At 53.1% G+C, this 17,524-nt stretch overlaps 1 protein-coding gene across 2 annotated transcripts in view; it reads right to left on the bottom strand.

Moving 5' to 3' along the window:
* MAPK8IP1 (mitogen-activated protein kinase 8 interacting protein 1) overlaps nucleotides 1-17,524 on the bottom strand; it is a 409,187-nt gene that overhangs the window by 312,103 nt on the left and 79,560 nt on the right. Inside the window, exon 1 of one of the 2 annotated variants that reach the window (XM_078684385.1) lies at nucleotides 2,437-2,546. The exons of the other annotated variant lie outside the window; for it this stretch is intronic. Coding sequence (XP_078540511.1) covers nucleotides 2,437-2,501 — 65 coding nt within the window. The 5' untranslated portion in view covers nucleotides 2,502-2,546. Of the gene's footprint in view, nucleotides 1-2,436; nucleotides 2,547-17,524 lie in introns of those variants that run through there. 2 annotated transcript variants of the gene reach the window in all.

The following is a 17,524-nucleotide window of genomic DNA, read 5'->3' as shown; positions in this document are numbered from 1 at the left end:
ACAAAATGGAGAGAGGTGGGGATGTGGTTCGAAGACTGCGACAAATGGAATCACGCATGATAGTCAGACTCAGAACAAAACACCCGAAAGGGATGAATTTTGGAGAGGATCTGCACGTTCATCTTGAATGAAATGTTCTCAATATGACATTGGGTACTACACCCTTAATTTGGAAAAAAGACTGAAACAAAGAGGAACACGAATGAAAGACTTGGGTACTATACCGAGATTTCGTTTATAATTGTTTAAATATTATTTAGAAGCCCCAGTGAACTATTAGTCACAAATGTGCAGTAATATAAATAGCACACATTGTCTTTCTTATCTTTTAATTTTTCACAAAATAGTAATGTAACTACAATTCCCAGAATGCCTCCTAAATGGCTAGATATGGGATAGTACAAATAAACAACACTGTGGAGGGACTAACCAACCGTGAGCAAGGCCAGTGTTGGCTGAAACGCGTTGGTGGGGTGAAGTCTTGATTAAAAAGGCTTAAAATATTTCCTGATGTGCCGCCTCTTTTGTTTGCTGAAATTTTCCTGGGTCTGGATCCGACCCCTGGGTGGAGCACACACTGCTGAGCGCTCTCGTAAGGCTTGAGGATCACTTTGTGGAAATATATATATATATATATATATATATATATATATATAGTGCTTGCTACCTCCGATGAGGTGATGAGGCACTTTTTGGCGGGTAGCACGCTACTCCGGAACCCAGTTAGGATTAGTGGTCAATTAGTATAGGGAAATATGAAATTAATTTGAGCGGTGGACATGTTAGTCTGTTATTTGGATTGAAAAGGAATAGTAGAAAGATCGAGGATGGAAGGGTCTAGAAAGGTTTTTGGGGAGGTCATCGCAGTAGCAGGGGTTTGGGATGAGTAAAGCAGAGATGGAGGGGCTAGAGTCAGAGGGAAAGGTTTAGAAAGGCTTGTTTTGGGGATCACAGTAGTAGAATGGGGTTTGGGGTGAGTCAGAGAGTAGAGTTAAATGATACACTGAGAGCGGCATAGGGTGAGAAATAGGGTAGTGCATTGGAGATGCTGAATTAGAAGTAAAGTAATAAATATAATAATACCCAAGTACATGGAAGGTATATAGAGTATATAGAGTATATAGATAGATAGATAGATAGATAGATAGATAGATAGATAGATAGATAGATAGATAGATAGATAGATAGATAGATAGATAGATAGATAGATAGATAGATAGATGGATGTGTGGAAGGTGATATATGTAGATTTAAGTTGTATTTAATAAACTGAGATTTTAAAGTGTTGTCGAACTTTGAGTTAATTTGTTTTAATATATTTTTGTAATTCAATATTGAAACAATTCTAGATAAGTAGATATGATAAATGGTTTCCATATTCATGCAGTGACCTACATACATATTAAACATAGAATAATATAACCATAAGTAATATGTACATTGTAAAGCAGAAATAACGAATATCTAAATACTGTATATCTGTATATTTATAAACAGAATGAGTTTGAAACTACAAAAGGGCTTCTTGCGATGGCATCTTGTTAAAATAAGGAGCGAACCTCAAAGATGCCCCTCCATGGGGGCGCTATGTGAGTCGGTGGGTGTGGGGGGGCAGGCGGTGACCCCGTGACCCTGGTGGCAATGATGTTTACCTCTCCTTCTCGAAATAGGTGTGGGTGACGCCCCCATCTCTAAACATCCCATGGAGGCTGGTGCACCCCCTGACACCAGATATATCATCAGCCCCCCCAAGGAAGGCGTGACTCCGGGGACATAAAGCAGAGGACGACCCCCCCCCCCCCCCCGCCCACTCCTAAACTTGGCGGGGGGCTCTCAGGGTTCGCATAACCTGAGCCCCTCATAGATATGAAACCTCTGGGCTGAGGTGGTTGTGGTGTGGCGCTGCTATCCCCCCCCCCCTCCCCGTGTTAAGTTAATGGTGACACTCTGCTACAGTTTTTCGCAGCACACGTCAGACCCCCAGTGTGCCCCGCCCGCCACCCTCTCACCCACTGATCCTCAGATGCCCTCCAACATCTGACCTGTTACAACCCAGACTGCCCCCCCCCCCCCAGCCAACCTCAGACCTTCATCCTTCTCAGACCATAAGAGACCCCCACTGATCGCTCGGGCCACCCCTGAACCCCCAGTACGACCGACCCTCTCCTGTCCTAGGACAGCGCCCACCCCACACCTGCCCCACCCTCCCGATGCAGTGCCCCCACCCCACACCTGCCCCACCCTCCCGATGCAGTGCCCCCACCCCGTGCGCTCCCCACGGAGCCTAGCAACCCCAGCCTCATACCAGCCCCCCCCCCCCATGCGCGCTCCCCACCCTCACACAGCCCATCTCAGACCGCAGTAAACCTTCCCACCTCCGCCATCCCCCCCTCACCCTGCGCCCCCCCCCCACAGACCCCAGTGCCCCCCCCCTACCATCGCTCCCACTGCTCCTCCAGCCAGCCCTCCTCGTCCTCGCCCGGCTCCATCTCGGGGCGCATCGGTGCCAGGCGGAGGCGCCCCTGGGACCCGCTGCGGCGCGCACAGGGCGTGTGTGCGGGGAGCCGGGAGCGGCGAGCGGGGAGGGCCGGGGAGCGCCCCGAGGGGGGGGGGGGGGAGGGAGGGAAGGGCTGAGTGCAGGGCCGGCTGGCACTGGGACCAGATCCGATGCAGGCCGGGGGCATGGCGCAGGACCAGGGCCGGGGCAGAACCGATAGCAGGTTCAGGTATGATGCAGGGCGGGGGCAGCACCGGGGCCGGTGCAGTAACGGGCACAGGATCAGGTCGGATGCAGGCCGGGGGCCTGGTGCAGGACTGAAGGGGGGGGGGGGGGGGGGGTCAGGGCGAACCTCGCGGGACTGGGGCTGGATAGTATGACACAGGCCCTCGGTCGGGTGAAACTCTGGGGATCGTGCATGTTGTATGTGTGCATGTATGTATGCTTGTATGTATGTATGCATGCATGTATGTATGCATGCATGTATGTATGCATGCATGTATGTATGCTTGTATGTATGTATGTATGTTTGTATGTATGCATGTATGTATGCATGCATGTATGCATGCATGTATGTATGCATGCATGTATGTATGCATGTATGTATGCATGTATGTATGCATGTATGTATGTATGTATGTATGTATGTTTGTATGTATGCATGTATGTATGCATGCATGTATGTATGCATGTATGTATGCATGCATGTATGTATGCATGTATGTATGCATGCATGTATGTATGCTTGTATGTATGTATGCATGTATGTATGTATGCATGCATGTATGTATGCTTGTATGTATGTATGTATGTTTGTATGTATGTATGTATGCATGCATGTATGTATGCATGTATGTATGCATGCATGTATGTATGCATGTATGTATGCATGCATGTATGTATGCATGCATGTATGTATGTATGTTTGTATGTATGCATGTATGTATGCATGCATGTATGTATGCATGTATGCATGCATGTATGCATGCATGTATGTATGCATGCATGTATGTATGCATGTATGTATGCATGCATGTATGTATGCATGTATGTATGCTTGTATGTATGTATGTATGTTTGTATGTATGCATGTATGTATGCATGCATGTATGTATGCATGTATGTATGCATGCATGTATGTATGCATGTATGTATGTATGTATGTATGTATGTTTGTATGTATGCATGTATGTATGCATGCATGTATGTATGCATGTATGTATGCATGCATGTATGCATGCATGTATGTATGCTTGTATGTATGCATGTATGTATGTATGCATGCATGTATGTATGCTTGTATGTATGTATGTATGTTTGTATGTATGTATGTATGTATGCATGCATGTATGTATGCATGTATGTATGCATGCATGTATGTATGCATGTAGGTTTGTCAGAGCTCCACCCCAGCCCCACCATCCCACCCTGGGGGCACCGGTAGTGCCGCCCGAGACCTCCTTACAAACAGCTCTGATCAGACTCCAGCGTCGCCCAGATCTGAGAGGGGGGGGGATAGTAAAGTCCTGGGCACAGCTGGGTGTGGGGGCACCGTGCTTGCCCCCTCGCGTCAGGGGTGCGGTCAGTCCTCTCCCTGCAGTGCTTCATCAGACGGCCGCCCCTGCGGCTCTCTCGGGGCGCAGGGTGCGGGGGGCGCATGCGGGTGCCATGCAGGAGGGGCTGGTGCAGGTCAGTGGGTGGATCAGGGGGGAACCCCGAGCCCACCCCTGCCCCTCCACCAGAGGCGCTGTCGGTCCTGTCTAGGAACAGAGCGCTGTTATTCTCCTGGGAGTGGGGGTGTGGTGCTAGGGTATCATGTTGGCTCGGCGGGTGGCAGAGAGGCTGGCAGTGCCCACAGGCAGCTCTGCTCACACTCCGTCCTCACTGCAGAGAGGGCATTAAAGATGCACGAGGCAGCGGTCACAGAGAGTGCAGGGGGGCAGCCAGGGACATGGGGGGCGGGGGGGGAGCTAGCCAGGAGCAGCAAGGGGGGGGGGGGGCAGAGGGAGACTGGCACAGCCAGGCGGAGTCATTGACTGCCAGGGACTGCCAGAGGGATGCCAGTGGGAGTCAGAGGGAGCTAGGGACAGCCAGGGGGAGCCCGAGATAGCTGGAGACTGCCATGAATGCCAGGGGGGTCAGAGGGAGCTAGGGAGTGCCAGAGACAGCCAGGAGCAGAGGGAGACTGTGACAGCCACACACTGCCAGTGGGAGACAAGGGGAGCCCCAGACTGCCAGGGGGAGACAAGGGGAGCCCCAGACTGCCAGAAGGAGCTAGCGAGTGCCAAAGGGAGGGACAGTGTCAGAAGGTAACAGACAATGAGAGGCAAAGCCAGAGACAGGCAGATACAGTGAGAGAGAGCATGAGAGATGTCGCCAGTCCTGAGGGAGCAAAGGGCAGAGGGCACTGTCAGGTGCAGGGGTGACCCAGGTAGTGCCAGGGACAGCCTCACACCGTCAGAGTTGAAGAAATGAGACAGCCTCGGAGAAGAAGAGGCACAGCCAGAGAGAGGCTGACAGGCACAGCAAGAGAGAGGCAGACAGGCACAGCCAGAGAGAGGCAGAACGGCACAGCCAGAGAGAGGCAGACAGGCACAGAAAGAGAGAGGCAGACAGGCACAGCAAGAGAGAGGCAGACAGGCACAGCCAGAGAGAGGCAGACAGGCACAGCCAGAGAGAGGCAGACAGGCACAGCAAGAGAGAGGCAGACAGGCACAGCAAGAGAGAGGCAGACAGGCACAGCCAGAGAGAGGCAGACAGGCACAGCAAGAGAGAGGCACACAGGCACAGCAAGAGAGAGGCAGACAGGCACAGCCAGAGAGAGGCAGACAGGCACAGCCAGAGAGAGGCTGACAGGCACAGCAAGAGAGAGGCAGACAGGCACAGCCAGAGAGAGGCAGACAGGCACAGCAAGAGAGAGGCAGACAGGCACAGCAAGAGAGAGGCAGACAGGCACAGCAAGAGAGAGGCAGACAGGCACAGCCAGAGAGAGGCAGACAGGCACAGCCAGGAGAGGCAGACAGGCACAGCCAGAGAGAGGCAGACAGGCACAGCCAGAGAGAGGCAGACAGGCACAGCAAGAAAGAGGCAGACAGGCACAGCAAGAGAGAGGCAAACAGGCACAGCCAGAGAGAGGCAGACAGGCACAGCAAGAGAGAGGCTGAGAGATAGCAGCGGTCCTGGGAGCAAACAGGTGCGGGCACTGCCAGGTGCACACGGTGAGACAGGTGCTGCCATGGAGAGCATCACACAGTCAGAGCTATGAGGCAGTCAAGTCTGCTGCTGACGAGGGCCTGGGGGACCGTTCTTCTCGTTGCGGTGGGGATCCATCTCAAGATCTTGCGGAGCATGCGAAGTGTGTTGAATCAGGAGGAGGAGACGCCGTTGACCTGCTTGGTCATGGAGAGTGTTGAGTCGAGGATGAACCTCGGGTTGCGTGTGTGGTCGGTGGGTGTTGGTGTTGCTCCCAGTGCGGTCGGCCACCAGGAGTCGTCCCAGGCCGAGGGAGTGGACCCAAGGATGAGGACTTCTGTCTTGTCCAAGTTCAGCTTCAGATGGCTGTTCTTCATCCACTCGGCGACAGCCTTCATTCCTTCATGGAGGTTGGTTTTGGCGGTGAGGAGATCCTTGGTGAGGGAGAAGATCAGCTGGGTGTCTTCGGCATAGGAGATGATGTTGAGGTCGTGCAGTCTGACGACGTGGGCGAGCGGTGCCATGTAGATGTTGAACAAAGTCGGGCTGAGGGATGAACCCTGGGGTACGCCGCAGATGATCTTGGTGGCTTCGGAACGGAAAGGGGGGAGGCCGACGCTCTGGGTTCTGCCGGAGAGGAAGGAGGTAGTCCATTCCAGAGCCTTGTCTTGGATCCCAGCGTCATGGAGGCTTGTGCGTAGGGTGCGGTGGCAGACAGTGTAGAAGGCGGCTGATAGGTCCAGGTAGATGAGGGCCGCGGTGTGAGAAGTTGGCCTGGTATATGAGGTCCACTATTCTAGTGGGCAACTTGCACCAGTCCAAACGACACTTATTGATGGTAGATTTAAGACAACCTTTTTAGAAAGCTATCCTAGTGGTAGCTGTGGAGAGCAGTCTTCAGGCTAAGTCTTGAAGGAATGTAAAGCAGCTTGATTTACCAGTCTATAATGTCTTGAATGATCAAATGAAAGGAGAACCACACCAGGTATATATATAAAATATATGTATTTATTCTAAACACAACCCCTTTAGTCTCTTTATGAGGCTAGAGGCAAAAGTACATTACAAGGAACATACAATAAATTGCACAGTATACGTTTTGTCCTAGGGGCCTCACAAACCATATACTAAAATAGTGGTATAAGAACCACGTGAGGAATAGAAAGCAGGCCTAGGGCCTGTAGAACCGCTGGGGCTACCTGGAACCACCCAAGGTAGGGACGCAGGAGACCCACGGGGGACACGTGCAGTGTCTAAACACAGCCGCGAACCACCATTGACTTTCTTTGGACAATGACCAAGTTACAATTTTAAAGATTAAGGGCACCTAGAGGTGAACTACAATGGAACCCTTTTAGACTTAGACACTTCGAGAGTCAAGACCCACGGGAGCACCGGAGTACTCGTGTTACCTCACCCAGGGAAGCCGGGTGCATAGGTGCCTTTTGGTGTCGAGTTTCGTCTTCAATTCCAATGGAGGTCTGCGAAGAAGTGCTGCAGGCGACCAGAGGAAAAGTCTCCGGGTGGATTTAAGGGTGGATCGGAGATGTGAAGAACCTGAAAGCAAAAGGGACAGAGTCTGGGTCACTAGCAAGTGACCAGGATGGCGACAGGCAGATGCCAGCCAATGTCGGGTGCTTTCAAGTGGAGTAGGTGAAGCTTGACTCTTCAGCCACGAGGACTAGGAGGCATTGACAACAACCAGGAGATGGATTCGAGCTGTCCCACGAAGGATGTCGAGAGCTGCAGCGTCTGAATCTAGATTGGACCCAACAAGCCTTGGCAACAGCAACCCACGCAAGATGACAAGATTGGCTTTGGTGCAGACCAGCAAGGTCTGAGGGACTCACCCTTTGGAGGAGAGTCAGAGCACACCTGGAACAACCAGGAAAGCTCAAAGAACAAAGGACTTTCCTTCGTGGGGACCCACTAGCCAACGGACTAGGGATCGCAAAGGAGCCTCGAGCTGCGGTGAAAAAATGGGAGTGTAGGTCTCTCAGCTTCGGTGCAGAAGGTGCTCGGGGCTAGGGCAACAAATAACCCAATGCACAACTTCGGAAAACTTTGGGAAGTAGGTGCAGTTGCAAAATTGCTGGATGTCCAGGAGTTCCAGTCCCATGTCTCTCGTGTCAGCTACAGGTCTCTGCTTTGCTGGGGACACGTGTCAGCCTCAGAGATGTCGGGAAGTCCATGGTCTTGTGTTTCAGATTCTACGGGATCCGGCGGGCCTCTCGAAAATGCAGACCGGCAAGATGCGTCTTTGGTGCCTGTTTGAATAGGGGGGTCACTCCTTGACCCCAACGGAGATTCTTCAGTCTTTCAGTCGAAATGAAATGTTGAAGGTCCAAGATTTCTTCTTCAGAGTTTCGTCCAGGATAATCTAAAGTCCTAGGGAATGGGTTCCTATACTTATACCAAGTTTAGGGGTTAAGCTAACTCTGGGGTCCCACCTATGGGAGGACCTGGGGAGGGGGTGGTTACAGCCCTTCTCATTGGTCCAGTTTTGCGCCAGAGCTGGAGCAGAGTGCCCCAGCAACTGGTTTGAACTAGGAAATGCATGGAGCACCTTGTGTGCCCCAGGCAGTGTTTGAAAAGCATTCACTGAATGCAACCCACCCTGCCCCAATACACTAAAACCTGTCTGGGGAGGAAACCTATTGTCCAGGCCTCCCCTGCCGGAGTTTCGTCCAGCAGCAGGAGGTCAGACTCGTGTCTGTGTCAGCAGCATCCATTTTGTGACCAAGTATACCAGTGTGTACATGTCTTCCCCCTCTAGAAGGGTGGAATGCTACCCCCGCCGCCAGAACTGGCGGGGGGGGGGGTAGTATTTTAAAGTCTTTGACACCAAATACGACATGTTTTGATAAAGCCAAACCAAAGTTAGCATTAACCGCAAGGATTATAATGCACTATGGTATGGCTATATCATAGAACGGCTATAAGGAGATATTTCCGAAAGCTGCAGAGGGGCTCAGCTCATGCACCTCTCACACAAAACCAAGCACTCTGCCTTCAAGATTTTTAAGGCCTGCCATAGGAGTGACTTATAGGTTAATATGTGTCTATATGTAAAGGTAGATATATGTATACTATATCTAAGTAAAGGGTGCCTACATCACCTCACCCAGGCGGAAAGTGCAGACCTGTGGTGCCATTTTATAAGGCTGTCCAGGGGTGGCATAATACATGCTTCAGCCCCTGGTAGGCCTCTGGGGTACCTATGCCCCGGGTACCTAAGGTACCATTACAGGGACTCACAAGGGTAACCCAGTAACCAATTTGGTATGTACCTTAAGTGCAAGGAATCCATTTTATAGAGAAAGCAGATAGACTGGGGGCCTGAATAGCAGGATCCCAGCCCAACTAAGTAAAAAACCAGCAAAACACCAGGCAAACAGTGGGGGTAACCATATAGTCAGATTCCACCTTCCTACATGCGGTTTAGTCGTTGTCCAGCAGGGCCCTGATGTTATCGGTGGCGGCGATGAGGGCAGTTAGGTGCTGTGGTTGCTGCGGAACCTGGACTGGGACGGGTCCAGGAAGCTGTTTCTGCTCGAGGTAGGGGGTCAGTTGTCTGTTGTCGGTCTTCTCGATGACCTTCGCTGGGAACGAGAGCAGGGAGATGGGTCAGAAGTTCTTGAGGTCCTTTGGATCAGCCTTGGGTTTTTTGAGTAAGGCGTTGATCTTGGCGTGCTTCCAGCTCTCCAGGAAGGTTGCGGTCTCAAAGGAGATGTTGATGGCCTTGCGGAGATGGGGCGCGATGATGACGCTGGCTTTGTTGAAGATGTGGTGTGGGCATGGGTTTGACGGAGAGCCGGAGAGGATGGTGTTCTTGATTTTGATGGTGTCGTCATCGTTTATGTTGGTCCAGGTGAGCAGGGGGTTGGTGTGGATGGTGGCCGTGGGGTGGGTGGTCTCGGTGGCTGTCGGGGGGGTCATGGTGTTGAAGCTGTCGTGGATGTCTGCGATCTTGCGATGGAAGAAGGTGGCAAGGGCATCTCACAGATCTTGCGAGGGCGGGATGTGGTTGGTGTTGGAGCTGGGGTTGGAGAGTTCCTTCACGATGTTGAAGAGCTCCTTGCTGTTGTCTGCGTTGTCATCTAGGCGGTCTATGAAGGAAGTACTTTTGGCGGATCTGATTAGGTGATGGTGTCTGCGGGTGACGTTCTTGGGGGCTGCGTAGCTGTCTGGTGTCTATTCGCTGTGCCATTTCTTCTCTAGTTTTCGGCAGGTTTTCTTGGAGGCCTGAAGGTCCTCTGTGAACCAGCTGGGTTTCTTGTTGATATGTCTGTTAGAGGGTTTCTTGATCGAGGCGAGAGTGTTGGCGCAGTCGTCGATCCATTGTCTGAGGTTGCGGGCGGCGGTGTCGAGGTCGTTGGGATCGATGGGTGTGCTTCGGGCGAAGGTGGTGTTGAGGTGGACTTCAGTGACTTTTCTCCAGCAGCGGCAAGGGATCTGTTGGGTGAGGTGGTGTGTAGTGGGTTTCTGGAAGGTGAAGTTGGTACAGCGATGGTCGGTCCAATAGAGTTTGGTGGAGTGGCTGAAGAAGACGTGGGGGCTTGCGGAGAAGATGGGGTCAATCGTGTGGCCGGCAGAGAGGGTGGGTGTTGTGACGAGCTGTCTGAGTCCGAGGTTGGCGAGGTTGTCAATCAAGGTGGTGGAGTTGGTGTTGTTGTTGTTCTTGATGTGGAAGTTCAGGTCCCCGAGGAGGATGTAGTTTGTTGAGGCAAGGGCGTGTGTGTTGACGAAGTCGGCGATGAAGTCGCTGAACTGTGGCTGGGGTCTGGGGGGGTCTGTAGACGAGGGTTCCTCTGAGGGTGGTGTTGGGGTCGGTGTGGATCTGGAAGTGCAGGTGTTCGGCGGTGCTGAGGGTGTCGTCGGTGCTGGTAGAGACTCTGAGAGTGTTCCTGTGGACAATGGCGATTCCTCCTCCTGTTCCGTTGGTGCGGTCCCTGCGGGTGATCTTGTAGCCGTCAGGTATGGCTATGGCGATGTCGGGTGCCGAGGAGGGGTTCATCCAGGTCCCCGTTGGGAAGGTGATGTCTGGGGAGGTGAAGTCGAGAAGGTCCCAGAGTTCGACGGTCTGTTTGCGGGTGGAGCGAGTGTTGAGTAAAATGCATCTGAGGTGGTTGCGTCCTTTCTCGGTGGGTGGATTGGCAGGTTGGATGCTGGTGATGCTGCAGTTCCAGCAGGAGACGGGTCATTGGGAGCCCTTCGGAGCGGCCTTGGAGCAATTGGGTGATCGTCCGGTGTTGAGTGCGTGGAGGGTGCTGATATTGTAGCGGTGCCGGGCGTCATGGCGTTGGCGGGGGTCAGGGGGTCTGATGCTGGGCGTAGTCCAGGCACGGACAGGCGCAGACGGGCTTGCCTTAGGCGCGGCCATGCAGCGGCCGCCATATAAGGGGAGGTGAGAGAATGGAGCAACTGGGAGGCGGGAGTGGGACGGCGAATGGGCAAGCAGGGGGCGGGGCCGCAGGGGATGCAGCGGCGGGTTACGGGAGGGAAGTGCTGGTTACAGCAGGCAAAAGGGGACAAGCAATAAAAACAGGTGCAAAACAGAACAATAAGGCGAAAAGAGAAGGTGAAATGCAAATTACATATAACTAACAAGCAGAAAACAAGGTGATATACAGTTATGTACAAACCGAGCAGAGGCAGGAATACGAGCGCAGCCTCGAACTACCAGCAGCGGCAGCAGTGGGGCTTGGGGCACGAATGCACATGTGGTGCTGTGCGGCGTGGGGAGGGGCCTACCTGTAAACAGGGTCAAGGGTCGCTCTCAGTGCTTTCTGAAGGATCTCACATCCCACAATATCTCTTTGGGGTTCGGGCGGTAGGGCTGAGCGCTGAGACTGGCTCGCCCCCAGACCACCCTCATAAATTGCCTTCTTCCAAGTATTCTCATAGTGACAAGTGCTGTATCGTACTCAGGGCACAAGTCCTATAAAAAGAAGTGGGGGGACTGACAATATGCAAATGACCCCATGACCTCACGTGCTGATCGTGTCCGGTGTCTGAATATTACACCGGGACACTTTCAGCATATTTCTGTGGCGCCCTGCTTCTTGGCAGGGGGGACGTTGTCCACCCTGTGAAGAGAGTGGGGGGACGCCGTGTACCTGCGCGTACCCCCGACTCGAGCCCTGATCGTACTTGCATTGATATAGCGCGTACTACCCCTGAGGAGGCGTCGAAGCGCTAGTGTGGGACTCTGAGACAGCAGTGCACATTTGCCTTGGACCAGCAGCTCCTGTGATGTTGGGGTGAGGGCCTTGAGCACCCCAGCTTCCTGGGTCAGCATCAGTGAGGTGACACCCGCCTGCATCTCCATGATGGGAGCCCTGCCCTACGAGCTGGTAGAGGGTAGAGCTCACAGGACACCTTGGGGGGTGCAGGCAGGGCCGGACTGGGAACCACAACCGGCCCTGGCAAAGTGCTCGGCCCACCCCACTTGGGGGTGAGGGGGGTTGGAGGTGCTGCCGAGCTCTTTGCCGGGGCCAGTTTTCGGCCGATTTTGTTACAGGGCCGATTTTGCAACGTCCCTGCAACAAAATCGGCCCCCAGGCGCCCAAAATTGGCCCCCACCCGTGCGGTGCACCTGGAGATTGCCCGGTGCCCGCTATGGCCAGTCCGGCCATTGGTGCAGGGGGGGTGCTTGTACGTGTGCGTGAGACGCACTCTCGCACGGATGGCCCAGCATTCACTGAGTGACATGTTCTCTCATTCACTTGACATGTGTGATGTCATATGCAGCCCGCAGCCCTGGCACTGTGCGCGTGCCAACCTCTATGTGCCGAAATCATCAGCTTGAAGACAGATGCCACCCACAGGCAGGAAGGAAGCGGCCTCCCATCAAAGGAACCTTCCAGACTACAGGGCATCAGACAGACAAGAGCTGCCCTCCTCACCGCCCGTCCGCTCCTGGCACCGTGGGTGACTTCACTCTGCCAGAAAACCTCAGTCCAGGGGACATTTCTCTGCCAGGCGACGGCCCCGTCCAGCACAGGCCCCCTCACGGCTAGTTTACCCTCCGAGAAGACACGAGCTAGTCCACGAGGGGACACTTGTAAAACTTTAACCCCTTCCACGCGGGGTTAAATCCCCCATGGTGCGGGAGGGGAGGAGTAGCCGGGCGCGGTGCTCGTGACGAGCTCTGCTCGTCATGCTGCACAGTGGAGCTGTGCTCATGACGAGCTGGGCTCGTCATGACTCCGCCCACTCCCATAGAACACCCGCACAAGCGGGGAATTAGCTGCGCACGGGAGGGCCGGCAGTTATGACGAGCTCAGTTAGTCATGGCAAGCTGAGCTCGTCATAAGCGTCGAAGGGGTTAAGAACCGCTTGAGAACAGTCTTTTCAAACTCAGAATTCTTTCACGCACTCGATAATGCTGATTCGTTATCCCTGCAGTGTGCTGGTGGACACGGTCTGGTGTCTCGGCAGACACTTGCATTGCCGGCCACTCCCTCGAGGGCTGGACACACTTGCACCCCACACCATCCACCAGAGGCGTCACGACGTGACCCTGCCAAGAACAGGGCCCGGGTGCATGTCAGTTAACCACCATGTCCCTTGTCCGTGTCATACCTTTAGCACCATATGTACCCACATAACTACAATCATGACGGATTCCTGGTATTTTATGAGCTTTACCTGTCAGTTATCGTGCGGCTGTAGTTGAGTTGTTTTGAAAGGGCTCTCTTGGGCTATCACTCTTTCTGAGGGCAGCTTTGCATCCCGCCACCACCGGGGGTCAGGCAGACGTCAGCTAACCCCGGTGTCACCAGCTGCGCCCTGGTTTGCCAGACCTTGGACTGCGCACAATAAACAGTCCACACAAAATGTTGTTGGGAAACAGTTTGCTGCAGGTTTATTACACACAAGGAGTGTGCCAACTTGGGTTAACTTACAAGCGATCCAAGGGCAGGCAGCGGTGACTAACATAAGCTGCCCTGCTCGCCTGATGAGCCAAACTGCACCGTGACCAACCAAAGTGGTGCTACCATTGATGTGGGGTCTATCCCCCTTAAATACCATGGACCACCAGTCCATGACTGTAATCATGCCTTTTTAGGAGCGGCGCGTATCCAGGCAAGCCCCTGGTTGCTCAGGCTTACAACAGCCTGAAGGACTAGCAGGGCACCCTCGCTTTTAACCAGAGTCCTGCCGTAAAGACTTTTGGGATTTTGGCATAATGCACCCCTATTTTGCTCCTGAAATGGTACCCCTCGTACCAATCAGCCTCCGGATGGTCCTGTAACTCCAGTGGTGAACAAAGAGGGTGGTCAGTGGGTGGAGGCAGGTATAAGTACCTGTCCCTTCACCCACTGCGCCACAGAAATGATACTTCAGAGACGCAGGACGTAGAGGGGACTCCCATAGGGTGTGGGGAGGTGTCCAATGCGGCACTAAGGGGGCCGCCCACTGCGTGTGCCGCGGGGAGCCGCAGGCCTACAGTCACAGACACAGCACATGCTAACTTAACACCCAGCAGTGCCTGCAACACCACAGTGACTGTCACACACATGCTCCTTTCAGGATGAGAGGCTGCACCCTGCAGGTGGCTACGGGTTGTGTGGGATCACACTAGGGCTGGGAACACAAAGCCGCCTGGCAATTTGTCAGACCAGCCCCCGGGGAGAGGCGGGTAATTGTGAAGCACTGCTGCTTCTTCTTACTGGGGGCCGACCAGCACCCTGGGCACCAGCAGCGCAAGCGTCCCTTAGACACACTGGACAGTTACATTCTGGGTAGCGGCATTGCAAGCTTCCCTCAGACATGCAAACAAATAACAACCTAGGCAGCTCCAGCAGACGCTTCCCTCAGAAATGCAAACCATGTACATCCTGTGCAGCAGCAGTGCAAGCTTCCTTTAGATGCAGACATTTTCATTTCCTGCTTCCGTTCCTATTTCCGCCAAAGAACCTGCACAGCGAGGCCAGAGCAGTGCAAGCTTCCGTCACACAGTGACACGGCAAACAGGAACAGCATGGCCATCAGCAGCGGAAGCATCCATTAGAAAGTGTCAGAAAGTGCAGATAAAATGAAAAGGACATCAGTGGTGCAAGCTTCCCTCACACTGTGGCCTAGCAAACAGGCGCAGCATGGTTAGAAGCCATCAGGAATGCAAGCTTCCCTCATTCAATGGCCTAGCAAACAGGCACAGCATGGTTAGAAGCCAACGGGAATGCAAGCATCCCTCACAAAGTGGGAGAAAGAACAGGTAAAATGGAAATGGCCATCGGGGATGCAAGCTTGATTCACACAGTTGCCTTGCAAACAGACGCAGCATGGTTAGAAGCCATCGGTAATGCAAGCTTCCCTCACATGGTGGCCTAGGAAACAGACACAGCATGGTTAGAAGCCATCAGGAATGCAAGCTTCCCTCACACCGTGCCTCAGCAAACAGACGCAGCATGGTAAGAAGCCATCAGGAATGCAAGCTTCCCTCACACCGTGCCACAGCAAACAGGCACAGCATGGTTAGAAGCCATCGGTAATGCAAGCTTCCCTCACACAGTGCCACAGCAAACAGGCAAAGCATGGTTAGAAGCCATTAGGAATGCAAGCTTCCCTCACACCGTGCCACAGCAAACAGACACAGCATGGTTAGCAGCCATCAGGAATGCAAGCTTCCCTCACACCGTGCCACAGCAAACAGACTCAGCATGGTTTGAAGCCATCAGGAATGCAAGCATCCCTCACACAGTGCCACACCAAACAGACACAGCATGGTTAGAAGCCATCAGGAATGCAAGCTTCCCTCAAACCGTGCCACAGCAAACAGACGCAGCATGGTTAGAAGCCATCGGGAATGCAAGCTTCCCTCACACCGTGCCACAGCAAACAGACACAGCATGGTTAGAAACCATCAGGAATGCAAGCTTCCCTCACACAGTGCCACAGCAAACAGACGCAGCATGGTTAGAAGCCATCGGGAATGCAAGCTTCCCTCACACCGTGCCACAGCAAACAGGCCCAGCATGGTTAGAAGCCATCGGTAATGCAAGCTTCCCTCACACGGTGGCCTCGCAAACAGGCGCAGCATGGTTAAAAGGCATCGGGAATGCAAGCTTCCCTCACACCGTGGCCGAGCAAACAGACACAGCATGGTTAGAAGCCATCAGGAATGTAAGCTTCCCTCACAAAGTGGGAGAAAGAACAGGTAAAATGGAAATGGCCATCGGGAATGCAAGCTTCATTCACACAGTTGCCTTGCAAACAGACGCAGCATGGTTAGAAGCCATCAGGAATGCAAGCTTCCCTCACACCGTGCCACAGCAAACAGACGCAGCATGGTTAGAAGCCATCGGTAATGCAAGCTTCCCTCACACATTTCCACAGCAAACAGGCACAGCATGGTTAGAAGCCATTAGGAATGCAAGCTTCCCTCACACCGTGCCACAGCAAACAGACACAGCATGGTTAGCAGCCATCAGGAATGCATGCTTCCCTCACACCGTGCCACAGCAAACAGACTCAGCATGGTTAGAAGCCATCGGGAATGCAAGCTTCCCTCACACCGTGCCACTGCAAACAGACACAGCATGGTTAGAAGTCATTGGGAATGCAAGCTTCCCTCACACCAAGGCCTAGCAAACAGAGACAGCATGGTTAGAAGCCATCAGGAATGCAAGCTTCCCTCACACCGTGGCCTAGCAAACAGGCACAGCATGGTTAGAAGCCATCGAGATTGCAAACTTCACTCACACAGTGCCACAGCAAACAGACACAGCATGGTTAGAAGCCATTGGGAATGCAAGCTTCCCTCACAAAGTAGGAGAAAGAACAGGTAAAATGGAAATGGCCATCAGGAATGCAAGCTTCATTCATACTGAGGCCTGGCAAACAGACACAGCATGGTTAGAAACCATCAGGAATGCAAGCTTTCCTCACACAGTGCCACAGCAAACAGACGCAGCATGGTTAGAAGCCATCGGGAATGCAAGCTTCCCTCACACCGTGCCACAGCAAACAGGCACAGCATGGTTAGAAGCCATCGGTAATGCAAGCTTCCCTCACACGGTGACCTCGCAAACAGGCGCAGCATGGTTAAAAGCCATTGGGAATGCAAGCTTCCCTCACACCGTGGCCGAGCAAACAGACACAGCATGGTTAGAAGCCATCAGGAATGTAAGCTTCCCTCACAAAGTGGGAGAAAGAACAGGTAAAATGGAAATGGCCATCGGGGATGCAAGCTTCATTCACACAGTTGCCTTGCAAACAGACGCAGCATGGTTAGAAGCCATCGGGAATGCAACCTTCCCTCACATGGTGGCCTAGGAAACAGACACAGCATGGTTAGAAGCCATCAGGAATGCAAGCTTCCCTCACACCGTGCCACAGCAAACAGATGCAGCATGGTTAGAAGCCATCGGTAATGCAAGCTTCCCTCACACAGTGCCACAGCAAACAGACACAGCATGGTTAGCAGCCATCAGGAATGCAAGCTTCCCTCACACCGTGCCACAGCAAACAGACACAGCATGGTTAGCAGCCATCAGGAATGCAAGCTTCCCTCACACCGTGCCACAGCAAACAGACTCAGCATGGTTAGAAGCCATCAGGAATGCAAGCATCCCTCACACAGTGCCACACCAAACAGACACAGCATGGTTAGAAGCCATCAGGAATGCAAGTTTCCCTCACACCGTGCCACAGCAAACAGACACAGCATGGTTAGAAGCTATCAGGAATGACAGATTCCCTCACACCGTGCCACTGCAAACAGACACAGCATGGTTAGAAGCCATTGGGAATGCAAGCTTCCCTCACACCAAGGCCTAGCAACAGAGACAGCATGGTTAGAAGCCATCAGGAATGCAAGCTTCCCTC

The sequence above is a fragment of the Lissotriton helveticus genome, chromosome 3_2, assembly GCF_964261635.1.
Source record: "Lissotriton helveticus chromosome 3_2, aLisHel1.1, whole genome shotgun sequence".
NCBI classification, from domain to species: domain Eukaryota; kingdom Metazoa; phylum Chordata; class Amphibia; order Caudata; family Salamandridae; genus Lissotriton; species Lissotriton helveticus.
The sequence above is the reverse complement of the archived record's forward strand: the minus strand, read 5'-3'. Positions and strand labels throughout refer to the sequence as shown.